Source organism: Mercurialis annua, linkage group LG7 (assembly GCF_937616625.2).
Source record: "Mercurialis annua linkage group LG7, ddMerAnnu1.2, whole genome shotgun sequence".
Classification (NCBI taxonomy): Eukaryota; Viridiplantae; Streptophyta; class Magnoliopsida; order Malpighiales; family Euphorbiaceae; genus Mercurialis; species Mercurialis annua.
Window position 1 is genome coordinate 11,509,565 of NC_065576.1, and position 15,980 is coordinate 11,525,544.

At 35.7% G+C, this 15,980-nt stretch overlaps 1 protein-coding gene across 3 annotated transcripts in view; it reads left to right on the forward strand.

Moving 5' to 3' along the window:
- The first annotated feature begins 10,316 nt into the window (after positions 1 to 10,316).
- Positions 10,317 to 15,980, forward strand: part of LOC126655796 (uncharacterized) — a 30,548-nt gene continuing 24,884 nt past the window's right edge. The window contains exons 1-4 of one of the 3 annotated variants that reach the window (XM_050350097.2): positions 10,317 to 10,529; positions 10,668 to 10,875; positions 11,406 to 13,619; positions 14,703 to 14,778. In XM_050350097.2, the coding sequence (XP_050206054.1) occupies positions 10,689 to 10,875; positions 11,406 to 13,619; positions 14,703 to 14,778 (2,477 nt within the window). In that variant the 5' untranslated portion in view covers positions 10,317 to 10,529; positions 10,668 to 10,688. The remainder of the gene's footprint in view (positions 10,530 to 10,667; positions 10,876 to 11,405; positions 13,620 to 14,702; positions 14,779 to 15,980) is intronic. The other 2 variants (XM_050350098.2, XM_050350099.2) reach the window with 2 other exon arrangements.

A 15,980-nucleotide genomic window follows, 5' to 3' on the forward strand; every position in this document is an offset into this window, starting at 1 on the left:
CATGTGCATATCTCTATCTTAGCACATAATCACAAGTGCATATCACAACTCAGCACCTCTCACATGGCTAATAATCATCGACGGTCCTCGACCTTTACCCTTAACTTCCGTAAACCCCCTATACTTTCAAAAGCTTCCCTAAACCCCCCAACCTTTGTGGCGGCGCTTATTCACGGTACTTATGGACGATAATATTCCTACAAAAAAATTTGGCGGCTGGCGGCGCAAAGAAAAAAAAGTTTGACGGCGCCACATCATCATAGGTCCAAAAATATTCAAAAACCCCAAAACACCCTTAATTTAACCAAATCAAAATCAAACCAAAACACCCTAGTCTAATCTAACCAAACCCAAAACAGCCTAATCAGACCATATGGCCAACAACCGCCGCCGGTCCGGCCACCACCTCCGGCCGCCACCTCCGGTCGCCACCGTCTGTTCTGATCTGTTCTTCAAGAACAGATTTCACATCTGTTCTTAGAACAGATCTGGAAATCAGATCTGTTCTAAGAACAGATCTGTTCGTCTTCTCAGACGAACTGAGAAGACGAACCCGTCTTCTCAGTTCGTCTGAGAAGACGAACGCCAGTCAGGATTTTATTATTTATTTTTCCGTCTTCGTCATAACTTATATTATTTTTCTGTCAATGTATTTGCCAGTCAGGATTTTAGTTGTTAAGTTTGTGTGAAGAAGCTTTTGGAGTGAGTGGTGAAATAGAGGATAGAATCATCCAAGAGACTAAACGATTGTTTGGTAGATCTGATTTGAGAGGCATCCTTCTATCTTGCCTTGATGCTTTCACAAACAAAGGACTCTTTTTTCTTGCCCTCTTTTTAAGAAGGGGCTCTGCCAACTTTGACAAAACTCGCCCTAAGTTGAAGAAGGTGATCAAAGAACTGATTCCGAGCTTTGCTGGGGTTCAAAATCAGCAAGTTCAAATACAAGTTATGACGAAGCTAGCTCAACTCTTTAAGGACCCGCAAAATGTACGAGACAATTGTTTGATGGACATGTTTCCCTCGTTTCACTATCATCATGACTCTGCTATTCAAATAATGAATAGACTAGGGGAGTTGCCCTATGAAACGCTGCTTGCTATGTCCAGAAAACTTAGAGGTGACCCAGCTCGCACTCATCTTCGAAAAATCAAATACCAATGTACGCGACAGAAGCTGATTTATAAATTAAGGGGGAAAATGCAGAAAATGCTTTCAAAACTTGTTGATCTGTTCTAAGAACAGATCTAGGTTTTCAGATCTGTTCTTAGAACAGATGGTCGCCGGAGATGATGACCGGCGACTGTACCGGCGGCGGGTGGATGGTGGATGGTGGTTTGGTTAGTTTGGTTCATTTTTTTTGGTTTGGTTGGATCGAATATGATTGAATTTTGGTTTGATTAGCTTATTTTAGGGGTATTTTGGGGCTTTCATTTTTTTAAAAAAATTCTGACATGTCAGATGACGTGGCACCGCCAGCCGCCAATTTTTTTTTTTGTAAGGGTGTTTTCGTCCATAAGGACCGTGAATGGCGCCGCCACAAAGGTTGGGGGGTTTAGGGAAGCTTTTGAAAGTATAGGGGGTTTACGGAAGTTAAGGGTAAAGGTCGAGGACCGTCGATGATTATTAGTCCCTCTCACATACATCATTACAGAGTAGCATATCACCAACATAAATCTCAAACCATTTAAGCACAATTAAATAACCATTTGGCCACAAAACCAAATCTCAAAACAACTTCAACAACAAACACTTTAATGCATCATTTACCAAATCAAATGACTATCCAATAGCCATAAAGGCATATCACATTTCTAATTCAAACCATATACAAATCACAAGTTGCATATACAAAGCAATACAAATAAGTCGTATACAAATGACACAAACCAATCCAATCAAATCAAGCCAATACAAATAATCCAAGCAATTCAATCCCAAACAATCTAATCCAAACCAATTTAATCCAAGCAATCCAATCCAAAACAATCCAAACAATTCACATTTGTGATGCGTTCAAGTACTATTCATATAGTATATTAACATAGATTTAATTACGATAATGCGAGTAAGTAAAATATACTCATAACTGGCTTATCCAAAATCTTTGTTTATTATAGCGTAAGCTCCCTGAGCTCCTTGTCTGCTATTAGGTTGCCTTATCGGACCTAGGAGATATATCAAACGGATATCAAGTGAGATTCTAACTCAACAACACATAGACTTGAGATTTAAACAAGTTACATAACTTGTCACATTATCGACCCCATATTCGATTATGTTTGCTAACCGTAAAGTAGTCCGACCTCTAAACGAAACCAACATTCTTAAAGTTCAGAATATCCTCTATAACTTTCGTTTAGGTCTCGGACTAATACTAGCACCCAAAAGTGTCGGAAACTAGCCCTTAACTTAATAACGTGGGGCTGTCCTGTTTTCAGGACTGCTACGTGCAACTTAATGTTCTGCTTTGTTTGGGCCACTTAGAGGCCGAATTAGCTAAAACGTAAACCTAGACATATTTAGACGACACTCTTAAGTTTCCGTATCAACAAACGGAACTTAATTTGAAGTTAAATAACATGAGATACAAGCCTCGCAACAGGGCTTTTCTGCAGTGCCAAATTCCAGCAACTTAACAAACTTTGTACATACAACTTAACTCAACTCAAACTCATCATAAATCAACTCTAGGCATTCTTAAACAAGTCTCAAGATCTTACTTAACTCTTAACACACTACTATGCCTAGGGCCGAGCCCCTCATTACCATTCCATACCAAAATACCAACAACACAACACACTTCACTTTGGCAAAACATCAAACACCTTATCCTCATGACTATTACCAATTTCTTATGCTAAAACATCAATAAAAACATATCAATCAAAGGCTTGAAATTTTTAGAATTCCATTACCTACAAGAACACCTCTTGGCCGAATAGATTTATTCTCCAAATCACCATGATTTTGCTTCATGAAAGCTTAATCACATCTTAAACTAACAATAAGCAAAAATCCCCAAATCAATAATCAAAACCGAATTGAAACTTCAGAAACCCTAATAATAAACTGATCTCCTTACCATTATTTTCTTGGCTAAATCAATAGAGGATTATACGCTCGTTCCATGGCCGCAAGAATCGCTCAATTCGGATCAAAAACGAAGAAGTTATGGTGATTTGAAGAATTTCTATATTTGATGAAATGAGGAGATGAAGAACGAGTGAAACTCTGGAAATATGAGTTTATGGTCATCTATATCACATGCTAAGGCATTATATAGCATGTCAAAAGGTTCTTTTAGGTCCTTAAAGAAATCAACTTAAACTACTTCAATTTCTAACTTAAAAATTGTCCGTTTTCGTCCGTCGAACGCTAAATCTTTTAGGTTCGATCAACTCCATATTATTTATTTCCGAATAAATAATATTAATCACTTATCTTAGTTAATTTTTGGCTAAAGTGCCACTTTGGCTCAAAATTGCTAAAAGCTCATTTTGGCTCAAAACGGTTAATTTTCACTTAAACTCAAATTTCCAAATAACTGTCGCGCTAACTTTCCAAATAATTTCGTATATCCTTTTCTGATTAATCCTTATTTATTATAAATAATAATAATTCCCATTTTAAATTATTATTATTTCTCGAGCTATCCTTAATAAATCTCATGTCAGTGTCCATTTCCCGACCTACTTGGTCCAAATTACGAAACTTTAGGACTCATGGCACTATTTTCTTATTTCAAAATTTTGGGGTCATTACATATGCTGAGAGCTTTAGAAGTGGGCCAGTGACTGGCCTCGCTGGTCTAAAAACAATGAATGGGCCTTCAGGCCCATTCGTTTAGGTAGGGTAAAAATATCAAAAAATGATGCTTAAACATATACCATCTCAATTTCTCATTTTACTTTACCTAGCCGTCACTGTTACACTCCTCTACTATTTTCTTATCCTCCCCACAAATTAAACATCTAACTAGAAAAAATAAACAGATTTGATCTTTTTACTCATGTAAATTGTTTTTGTTGAAATTTCCAACTTCACCGCTCATTTGAATTTGATTTTTGATTCGGTACTTAAAAATAAAAAAAGAGTCGATCCTTTTCGGTGCTCCTATTTTTGAGGTAAGAGATTTGAATTTATTAGACATTTTCTTTTTATTTTGCATTAAGAGGTTCATTATCTATTCTTATTACTTGAAATTTGATCTAATTATGCTTTTTTATGGTGTAGATCTGGGATGAACCATATCTGACCCAGCCATAAAGAAATAGGGAGTATTATTTGTTTCCTTTTTTTTTAATTTAAATATATAAAATATTAAAAAATCGTGTTGGTGAAGATCTTAGGATAAGAATTAAAAAATATGAGACAATTTGTAATTCTGCCCCCCAAGATCTTATTTGTTATTTTTATATTTTTAGAGTTTGAGCGAAATTTCTGACTATTTGTAATTCTGCCCCAAGAAAAAACAAAGAACAAAGGAAAGTTTCTTGTTTTCTCTTCTTTTTATTTTTTTATATATCTACTTCTGAATTTTGGTTTTTTTTTTTTTTGCAGGAAAAATAAAATTGTATGGACAAAATTTGGTTTAAAATATGTTTGAATTTTTATATATATATATATATATATATATATATATCTTACCTTTTTTTTGTTATTATTTATTGATGATTTTTGTTGACTTTCTTATAAATATATCTTTTTTTCTAAATATATTTCTCTTAACTTACATTTTTTTAGAAAGCAAAAGAAATTTATTTTCAGTTTCATTAAAAGAAAAAATTAATGGTTCATTTAAATATTATGTTTTGACCAACTTAAAAGATAAGAGGTTTAAAATAAATTCTGGACCATATTTTGGTTTACATTATCCTTATACATGTTTGTTTCCTCAAATATTTATTAAGTATCTTTTTTACTTCAAAAATATTTTATCAGTTTATAACCAATTAAGAATGCAAAAGATTTCAATAGAATGTTGACTTATAAATGCTCCAACACAAATTTAGTTTGATTCTAAATATTTGAACCCCTTTTTTATGATCTCTACTTTTAAAATAAAAATCTGATTTTTATTCTTTAAATGAAATGACTTGAGCTTAAACAATTATGGATTTCATGTGATATTTTCTTGACCCATTTTTCCTATTCTCCTTTTCTTAGGAGAATCCATTAACTCCATGAGTTTTCCATTGTGGACTGGCTTGAATATTTCTTAACCTCATAAATATTCCAGCCAACCTACAAACACCAAATTAAAATGCGATAAAATAGGGAATGCAGTAAATATTTGGTAAGAAACTAAAAGCTTGATAAGAAACTAAATGCTTGAATGAAAAAGAAAATGCTATATAAAAAAGAAGTGGGTTTTGGTTGTCACCTCAGATAGTGAATGCTCCTTGTTTGTAGTCTGTTTGGTTATGCTGTGAGATTTTGGTACACTGCTATTTCTTTTGACAATGCTGGCTTATATACAATTTGTTTTGGATTTTAGTAAGAGATTTCTGGATAGACTATGATTATATTGGGTATGGTTTTTTGAAAGATTTTGATCTTCTTTTACACTCAAGATCTTACAAAGTTAATTTTTTACAGAGGTTTGTTACTCCTTTTTTTGCTGTCCCCTTTTCAGCAGCAGGCCCCTCTTTTTATAAGGGCTGCATGTGGCATTTCTGTAAATTGATTAATTCGAATTATTTTGGCTTAATCATGATTTATATATGATTTATGCTCATTTAGCTTAAACAAGTAGTTTTAATGAAGTTAAGTGTACTTATGCTACAAGAAATTCACCGTTCTCAAGTACTGTAGCAAATAGTGCCACAAAAGACAAAATGTGGCAAACTGTTCGATTTGGTCCTTCAATTTCGTCCAAAATTTAATTGGGTCCCTGAAATAAAATAAATTGGCAATTTGGCCCTTGCGCGCAAAAAGTACAAAATGGTCCCTTGATAAATTTCGGATTGGCCCTTAATCTTTTGAATCAGCTCTGTTTGGTCCTTAAAGATTGCAAAGATGGCAGAATGGTCCCTAAAGTTCTTAAAATTGACAAAATGGTCCATCAATTCATTTAATTATAATATGTGATTGTAGTATGTACAATAGTCCCTTTTATTGGTTTTGGATTTAAGTTTTTTTTATTAAAATGTGTGTATTGGGTCATTTTAATTTTTGGGCTTAACCTAAAAATGGATAATAAATACTACACTTGGGCTATAAAGATGAAGTGTTCTGAGCCCAATAGGTTTAGAGCCCATTTTTTAGAATCCAAATCCAATATATGCATTTTAATCGGCTTAAATTTTTAGCCGCTCGAAAATGATGAAATGGACCATGCCGTTAGTTAATCTTCAGGGCCCAAATCTGATTCGAGAAATGTCTATTTATTATTTCCTTGTATCTCGACAATTCTCAAATTAATATAAAATCTGAAATTTGGTTCATTTATTTTTCATTTGTTCATTATTTTCTTTTATTGTATTATTAATGTATATGAAATTGTTGAAAGAAAACTCTAAGAATTAACATTAAAAATTGGGTATCAACAATGCGATTTGAATATTCATTTGTAAATGTGTGAACTCACTCAGAAATATTTATATTTCTGCCCTCCCCAATATTTACCTTTCAGGGTATCAAGGTTTGCGGTCGAACTTTCAAATAATTCTGGAAGTCATTGTCAGCCATACCTCTAGAGCTGCAAGTAGTTGGGTACTGGAAAGTCTGTCTTTCCGTTTACAGCGGTTCAAACTATTTTGATAAACTCTGATTGAACTACTGTATAATATATGTTTGAAAAGCTGCATGTTTTTAGGATTGTATTGGAAACAGAGCAAGTACGTCATAAGAGATTAACGTTTGCGCTTTGGGTTCTTGAAATACAATCGGGTTTTAAGACACAGTTTTCATATACTGTTGGTATTGTATGCAGACAGGGTAATATGTTTTGTATAATAACAATTGTGCCCTGATGTCTAAGAGATACAATCACAGTTTATGAACGCGTTTTCAAAAAAGGTTTTAAAATGATTCTGCAACGAGGTTGCAAACCTTTTTATGTTTTAAACGCGAAAAATTTATGAAGGTTTTTAGGTTTACTACGGGTTTTGGAGCAACCACTCCCATTCCCTAGCGTCGGTCGCGGCTCGAGTTTCGGATGGAAATCGGATCGTGACAAAAAGAGATCAATATGATACTTGAGGGTGCAATTCAAAGTGGAAGGTCGTAATTTGGGTATATTTGGTGGTTTTACAACGTGAGAGTGCAAACGAATTGGGGCTAAAAGGTGTGAGTTTACAGAGAATATGCTTTTATGCAACAATAAAATTGATATTTTATAACTTAATGTTTTTAGTAAAATTAATAAGTCAAATTTTTTGACTTAACTGGATAAGTTATGTTGAATTTTTTTGAATTATCAAATCAAGTTAAAATAATTAAGTGCTTCATACATTAATTTAAACAATAAATTGGGTTATCAAACACCCCCTTAAGTCAAAATTGAGCTCCCTTTAAAAACATAATCCGGAAATCTATTTCAAATAACTTAGTTAAATTCATAAAACCAAGTTTAAAACCAACATGGTGAGTCAGCCAAGTTACAACAATACAAGACATCTTCTCACAAATCAGGCGATCCAAGTATAACCCGAACCAAAATCCAACAAGAGTACAATCAGAATTTAATATTTGGAATATTTTTTGATAAACCATAAAATCCATCTTTGAAAGCAAGAAACTCAATAAGAACTTAACAACCCAAAATAATATCATGTTCAAAGGTGATCGATAAAAGATCCAAATCAACAATGTATTCATTTACTAATACAAATCATACAATCACCCTAACATGCCCTCAGAACACTCAACATGCCCAAACAACATTAACTTTGATAAACAACTCACTTGATTTAGGCATACATACTAAATCAAGTTATAGAAGCTTAACCCAGTGTTTTAAAAACCGGACCGGACCGGCCGGTCGGACCGGTTGAACCTCGAACCGGCCAGTGGTCCGGTCTGAAACTGCAAAAAATCGGATCTTTTGGTTGGACCGGGTTGGACCGGTTGAACCGGATTGAACCGGTAAAAAATCGGATGATGAACCGGATCGGACTGGATTGAACCGGTAAAAAACCGGTGAACCAGAATTTTTTTTAAATTTTTTTAAATTTATTAAACCGGTTGAACCGGTCATTGAACCGGTTCAACCGGTTGAACCGGAAACCGGTGGCCTTACCGGTTCGGCCACCGGTTCGGTTTTTAAAACACTGGCTTAACCAACACTTAGCAAAAAACGGTACAACAAATCAAACTTATAACAATCATGCCATAACATTTTATGAATTCAATACACAACATTTAACATAAATCTTATCCATTTTCAGATTCAAAACATGTAACCCAAAACATACCAATTGATCGTAATTATCATGACAATTTAACAAACAATTTGCTATATTCAAACCCAACTAATCCAATTATATTAAATTGATTTTAATTCACCAAACACGTGTTAATCCGACCATTTACAACCCTATATTAAGAACACCAAAACAGTTTATAACATTCCATTATCCTATAATATCGTAACAATCAACCAATTTGTTATATGACTAACATTTAACCAAATCATGATATAATAACATTCACAAATATAAAGATCTAATCCAAATCAAAAATGGACAGCCAAACAATCAAACAAAACAGTGGGTAAAGCCTTATCAAAATCAATAATCGATTTATACGAAACACAACCACAACACAACACATAGATTCGAATCGAATGATAAGAGAGTGGATTGAATACCCTGTTCCCAAAGAGTAAGGGAAATCTCAGAGAAATAGTGGATCTATTTCTACAACAATAAAAATCCAAAGGACCAATGAATACCCAAACGATTTGATTACATAAGCCATGAATTGAATGATGGAATGGAGGTTAGAACACTTACCAAGTGTTATGGACACCAATAATCAGAGGAAAATCGCCTAGTAATAGTTTAGAATGAGTTTAGGGTTTTAAAAATCGAATCGGGACTGTTTAGGTCGAGTAAAAGTCTATTAAAAGCCTCTAATACGAACCCAACCGGTTCTACCCAGTATAACCGATTATAGAACCGATTTGCTCATTAAAACCAAAACAATCGAAGTGGACCAGACCTACGGCTTGATCTACGCAGCAGGTCCAGTGAACCCGAAAAAGGGTCAAAACGACGATCCGAACGGTCAAATGAAAGATAATCCTGTTAGGTACAACATATCCAAAATGCAGCCAGATCCGACTGTTCAATTGGGAGATATGAACGTTTTACTACAGCATGGCAGATTTGGAAAACATGCAAACATTGTTTCGATAACAACCCGAAAATAAATCAATTCAACATCAAATACTTAGAGGCTCAAGGGGTACACAAAGTCACTCAACATGACACAACCAAGGTACCATATATGCTAATCCGAACATATATCAATCCGAAAACAAGTCGGAATCACAACGAGAATATGACGAAGCGAAAACACAATCAAAGTCCATCATAAACCAAACTTTAAACGGATAACCAAACCACCAAAACAAGTCGGAAAACATGGGGTATTCCCACTAGAAACCGCTCTATTCCGAGCGCCAACCGCTGCCTACTCCGACATCCACCGCCGGATACTACCGTCCTGCCGCTATTAACTACCGTCACACCGCTATCAACCACCGCCATCAGGAATTTTTTTCGGTGCCAGATTTTTCTTGGAAATCACGGGTCTGCTTTTCAACGTGAAGAACAAACCCGTCTGAGTCTGCTCTTCATCGATGAAGAACAGACCCAAATGGGTTTCTTTTTCATCGGCGGCGGTGGTTTCAAAAAAAGTTATAGCATCAGAAGTTTTTTACCCGTCGACGGTGGTCGGCAGAGGCGGGTCGGTGGTTTCTGGTGGGTGGAGGGATAAAAAGTACAATAGAATTCCTAATTTTGAATTTGTAATTTTTTTTCTTATTTATCTTCAGATACTAATTTAAAGAATTAAAATAATATTAAAGACTAATTTAAACATTTTTCCAATTATTATTTTATGGAAAGTGCGTTTCAAATGCGGGTTGAGAGTCGGCGAGGGTGAGAGAGGGGTGAAACCAATCTAGTTTTGCCAAGTTGTGGCTTTGTTTGATCCGGTTTTGCAAATTTGGACCATTTTAATACTTTGTGATAAGTTCAGGGGTGAAATGATCCCTTTGTTCTATCAAAATTAGAGGAGAATATTTTAATAAACCGTACTAAGGACAAAGCTGAGATGAGAGACTCAGAATCCTCTCAATCACCAAAAACGACATGCCGTAACAGCAAAAACACAAATGTCGTAGCATCATCAGCACGTTCTTCCATCTCTTGCTAGATTAAACGGCCCTCCCAATTTTGCAGATCAAAATTCTGCATGTTACTCCCACTCTCTCTCTAAAACCACACACAACCTCACTCTTCAGCTCTATTTCTCTCTCTAGCTTCGTCCCTATCCATGGTTATGCAACCTTAAAGATTGTGAGTTTTTCATCATTAATTTTATTATTTTGTCGTGGATTTTCAGTTTATCTTATTGAGTTTACACGATTTCTCAAGAATCCAGTTCAATGTTATTTTTGATTATATTCTAATTCTAATTTTATTTGCTGAACTTAGGATTTCTTACAATCTAAACTAATGGATTACTTTCACGGCGGCGGCGGCGAGAATCCTCCGGTGCTGCAGTTGCACAAATGGGACGCTCTCTGTCGATTGCATCTCAGCAACTTATCGGAATTTCGTGAAGGTTTTATATCTCCTTCAAGGCAACTTCTGTTACTGCTGTCTTATCAGTGTGAAGCCTTGCTTCTTCCGTTGAGTTCTGGTAAATGTTTTTCTTTACCTCTCACTCTTCAGTGTAAAAGAATCTGTTTTATCACTGTCTGACATTGTTTTTCTTTACCTTGTTTGGATTGGATTAGATTCTTTTTTTGGTCAATTTCATGTCTGGAAACCTCACAATTTAGTAGACTTTAGGCTATGTTTGGTTCATCGAATAGAATAGCATGGAATTGAATAGCTATTCAATAACGAATGGAAGAAAGTAAGAAATAGCTATTCTGCATGGAATAGTTATTCTATTCCGGACCTGTTTCATGAACCAAACCGTGAAACAAACATAGCCTAAGTTTTTCCATCTCATGGAAAATAGCATTGTGGAGTAAATGAAATCATGCCAGAAGTGACGTGATTTCGCGAGAATTCAGTTCAACTGAACTCTTCCGCGTGGTTTGCGCAAAACAATTCTGTGGTGTGAAACTTTTTATCATTTTGAACTTTGAACCATCACTTAGATCTTAGTTTTTGAGTTGGAATCATTTGACATCTTTTTTGCCTCTTTATCTGATTATCTAGTAGGGGACTTGACAGATGACAACATAGCTGGTCATAGTGAACATCTGCAAAATCAGTCATCGGGAGTTTCTTCAACCCAACCATCATTACAACCTTGTCTGTTAGCTTCAGAAGCATCACCAGTAGCGGATTGTGGTAATTCTTTTTCCACTGAAAATAAAGCTTCAACAGCCAATGGCTATCCATTTATATGTGATGTTAACTCATTGTGTTGGGGTGTGCGTGGGGATGCTTATAATCTGCATGATGATGTCACATTTAGAGACTTCTTATTTGTTTCGAATGATTCTGGAGTTATAGTGCATGCTTTCCGTGAAGCTGATAAAACTGCAGTTATGACACCTGTGTTGGACTGTGAGTTAGGGAAAGGGAGGTGGGTGGAGTGGGGTCCTTGCACATCAGCTAAAAAAATAAGGTCACAGAACTCTTTTGGCTTTTCTGAAGACACTAATGCTATTCTGGATGTTCAATCGGTTGATGAAAATGGAGCAGTTGATGAAAATGGAGCAGTTGATGAAAATGGAGAAAATGTGCATGATGCGTGTGAAGAAAGTGCAGTCGGTCAGCTTTCAAGTGGTATTACTTCAAAGAGGTGGTTGCGATCATTTCTCGTTGAAGTGGAAACGGTCCAAACTGATGGTAACATCTGGACTAGGTTCCCAGAGAAGTCATCATTTCCTTGCCCTGCAAATGTTATTTCCTTCAGCATTCTCGACAAGGATTTACCAGTTATGCATTTCCTTTCTCAGGGAAATGCTGTCTCAAATAGACAAGAAAGCCAGTGTGACACTGACTCGCAAATACAGAGTGATATGAATCTATCAAGTGATCTATCAGATGGTTTTGGTGCTGGTGCATTCAAATGTTCCAGAGTTTTCTCCAGTAATTCACATCCCCTAGTTGGGTTTCTCTTATTATTGGAAGATTCTTTGACTGCTAATTCTTCAGATGATGTTGAAAAAAGCAGGGTAAAATTTATGCTGCTTGTTGCTAGGTTAGACAGTTCGGGTATCCAGTGGGTCTCTTTAGTGAAGCTTCCACAATGTGTAAATAAGGATCATGTGACTGAGTGGACTGACTTTTGCTTTTCTGATAACCTTCTGATATGCCTAAATGCATCCGGGTTAGTATATTTCTATGCTGCAATGTCCGGAGAGTATGTGGCACATTTTGATATCTTACAAGTTTGTGGATCTACTCCTCAATCAAATCTAGAGCAGCAACATATGTCTGTTTTTGTTGATCCACTAATAAAAAATGTTGATGAATTTCCTGTTAGGTCAACCTCTCCAGTTTCTGGTTTATCTACTAGACGAATGTTTAGAAAGTTGCTAGTTGCATCACATACTTCCTTGTTATCAGTAGTTGATGAATGTGGTATTATATATGTCATACGTGCTGGTGATTATCTTCCGGAAAATTTCTATGCATATGAGAAATTGCTTCCACATTTTCAACATTCAGGGCTTGGCATGTTGGTTGGTTGGGAGGTTGGTGGGTTTGAGATAGGTCACAAACAAGCATTTTCTAATAGTCCGACTATGAGGAAAGGAAATGCTTCCCTTTTGGATTGTGATATAAATGCTGCGCTTTGGACACTTCAAAATGGGAACATTCACGGGAAGGGAACCCAGGCTGATTTGCCAAGTTTATCTTTTGGTGCATCAGAAAATAAATTTTGTGATTCTGAGGTTCATTTAAAACCGATGCGTAAAGTTTTTCTTCTCACTGAGAGATTTTGCCACGATGATTGTTTGTGTTTTTCACCTTTGGGCATCATTCGGCTCACCAAAAACAATATAAGTAGGAATCAAAGGAATGTTTGTATCATTCACTTAAATCTGCATATGGGCTTGGTGGCTCGTGATGATATTAGCTTGGATTTTAAGAGCAAGATGTTATCTCAACCAGGGAAGGAAGAAGCTTCTATTGGAGAAGCAATTGGCTGTACTTTTCAAGGGTGTCTCTATTTAGTGAATGAAGTTGGCCTTTCAGTTGTTCTTCCCTCCCTTTCTTTCTCATCAAATTTTCTTCCTGTTGAAAGCATTGGATATCGGCAAAACAACTCTCACATGGCTAATGAATATCTTGTACAAAGAGCTCTTCAAGTAAAAAGTTCAAAAGAGTTAGTTTCAGCATGGAAAGTGGAGCTTTTGGATAGAGCTATTATGTATGAGGGCCCTGAAGAGGCAGACCGCCTGTGTTTGAAAAATGGTAAGAAGATGAATAAGCTTTGCAATTAGTCAATATTCATTGCATAATTATGTAATTACAGTAAAGCAATAGTCATAGTTCTGTTCTGACTGTTAGAGTTTCTGCCATTTCATTTCTTATCTTATTATTATATTGTTTTCCTCATTGTTAGGTGCGGCATGTCTTGCATTGATCTGTTGGAGTTTTTTGTTAAATTTCATGCCGGAAAGTTTATCCTGTCAATTCTGAACTAATATTATATTTGGAGATGTTTTTTTTCCTGATTCATTTGCTTTAGCTGGACTGAGCCTTACAATATACTAGTATACGTTGGATGTGGACTTCATTGTATGGCTGGTCACTTGGACTTGACTTTTTTCATCCCAGCCAAAAGTCTGTTTTGTTTTAGCTGCTTTCTTTCTGAGATGAGCCTTATCTAAGGCGATGCAGTGTCTTCATTAATATGTTTTATTTAGGAAAGGGGCAATTTAGTAAGACTGATTTTATTGTGTTCGGAACTTATTATTATGAAGATGGGGATGATACTTATTTGGGATCTGATTATTAGAAGCTACTCTCTTGTCATATGGAAGTCAGTAGTATTATGAAGATGGGGATGATACTTAGTAGTTTTGGAAGATGGCTGTACATGTAGCATTTTGTTGCTTGGCACAAGATTGTTAAGGTCACAGATTAAGCTTCTGAATTCTAGCCTGTCAAAGCTCATATGATAAAAATGTCTCCTTCCGAAAAAGTGTAAAATTGCAGTTAATGTTCCATAAGGTCTATTAACTTGTAGTTCATTTTTGAATTCTTCTATTAGTAGATTCTGTTACGGGCTTGTATGCAAATTTGCCAAGGCTCTGGATATTTGACGCCTTATTGTGTAGCATGACCTTATGCAAGGGATGCATGTCCAAAAAACAAGTGAGATGAGAATGTTAAGATAGTGTTGTGGAAACACAACACTAGAAAGCAGGAAGTCGTTAAATTCAGTTGGCAGTTACTGTTTGTTGACTTTATTACGAGTGCTTGGCATTATGATAGTTCCACTGGATTTTCAAATTTCTGACATTCTTAACAAATTTAATTGTTACTTGTCAGGATGGGACTTAAAAATATCTAGGATGCGCCGGCTACAGATGACATTGCACTACCTGAAATTTGATGAAATAGAGCAGTAAGAGTCGATATGTTTCTTTAGCTTTTCTTAATCTAACATTATGTTTCTTTAGCTTTTCCATAATCTAATAATTGCTTGATTGTTATGATGTTAAGGTGATGCTTGAGCTGCGCATGCATTTTTGCACCATACATGGATTATTGAAATAAAAAATGCTTATTTGAAATTTCTATTTTTACAAGTGTGCATTTATTTTCAGTGAAGATGGTGGGAATGGTTTTGAAACCATAGATTAGTGTTACCTAAGTAGAAATTTAAATGTTGTTTAAAACATTCGGAAAGATATTGCTCTTGTGAATTAAATAGATTTGAACTTTTAAAGACCTTACTTGTCTCAGAACAAAAATAGTAACTCAAAGTCAGTCTCATGTAGAAATATTGTTTTCGTGAGGGCTCACCTGATGTATGAAGTTTTCCCTAGTTATTGTGGGATAGGGAGAGAATGGGCACGTTTGTATACAGCCTTTCTTTCCGTGCACTTTAGCACTACTGATATAAATTTAGTTTCTTAAGAACATTTGTGTTTGTCTAAAAATGACAATTAGTGATCTTGATTTGTTATCTAGTTTTGTTAAGTCCTTTTGGGAATATTCTCTCTCATGCCCTTTTTTTATTTGTTCGACTCTTTGTTTTCCCTTCTCATTGTGTTTCACCCTCAGTGTTGAAATTACAATTTCCTTCCATAATTAAAACCTTTTGATTCCCAGTTCTCTTTCGAATACTGATAACTTGGTGCAGCTTATAAAGCCTAATAAACAGTCTTCCGAATCCCCATGTTTTGATGTTTGCTCAGTGTGTTATTTCAGTCACATAGTCTAATAAAAATGTATTGTCACACTGTGATCTCTTGTTAATTTGAATTGTCTTGTTGGTTCTGGTGCATGGTAGATGTGCTTATGACTTTTGGAAAACTTACGACTTACTAATTTAATGCTTCTAAAAGGCAAAGGAGTTAATAATAATTTTCTAGTCATTATAAGAACCATAATTGTTAAAAGCGCGCCCGCTAGAATAGCGCATAGCGCAGGTGGTGCGCCTAAGAAACACCCGAGGCGACCACCTTCATCAAGGCGCGCCTCAGGAGCGCTGAGGCGAGGCTCTGAGGCGCAAAGCGCAGCCTCTGTTACCCGGACTCGCTATTTTCACGATACAAGATCTGGGTCTTACATGGAGATGTGCAATCGGACTCTTCAAAATAA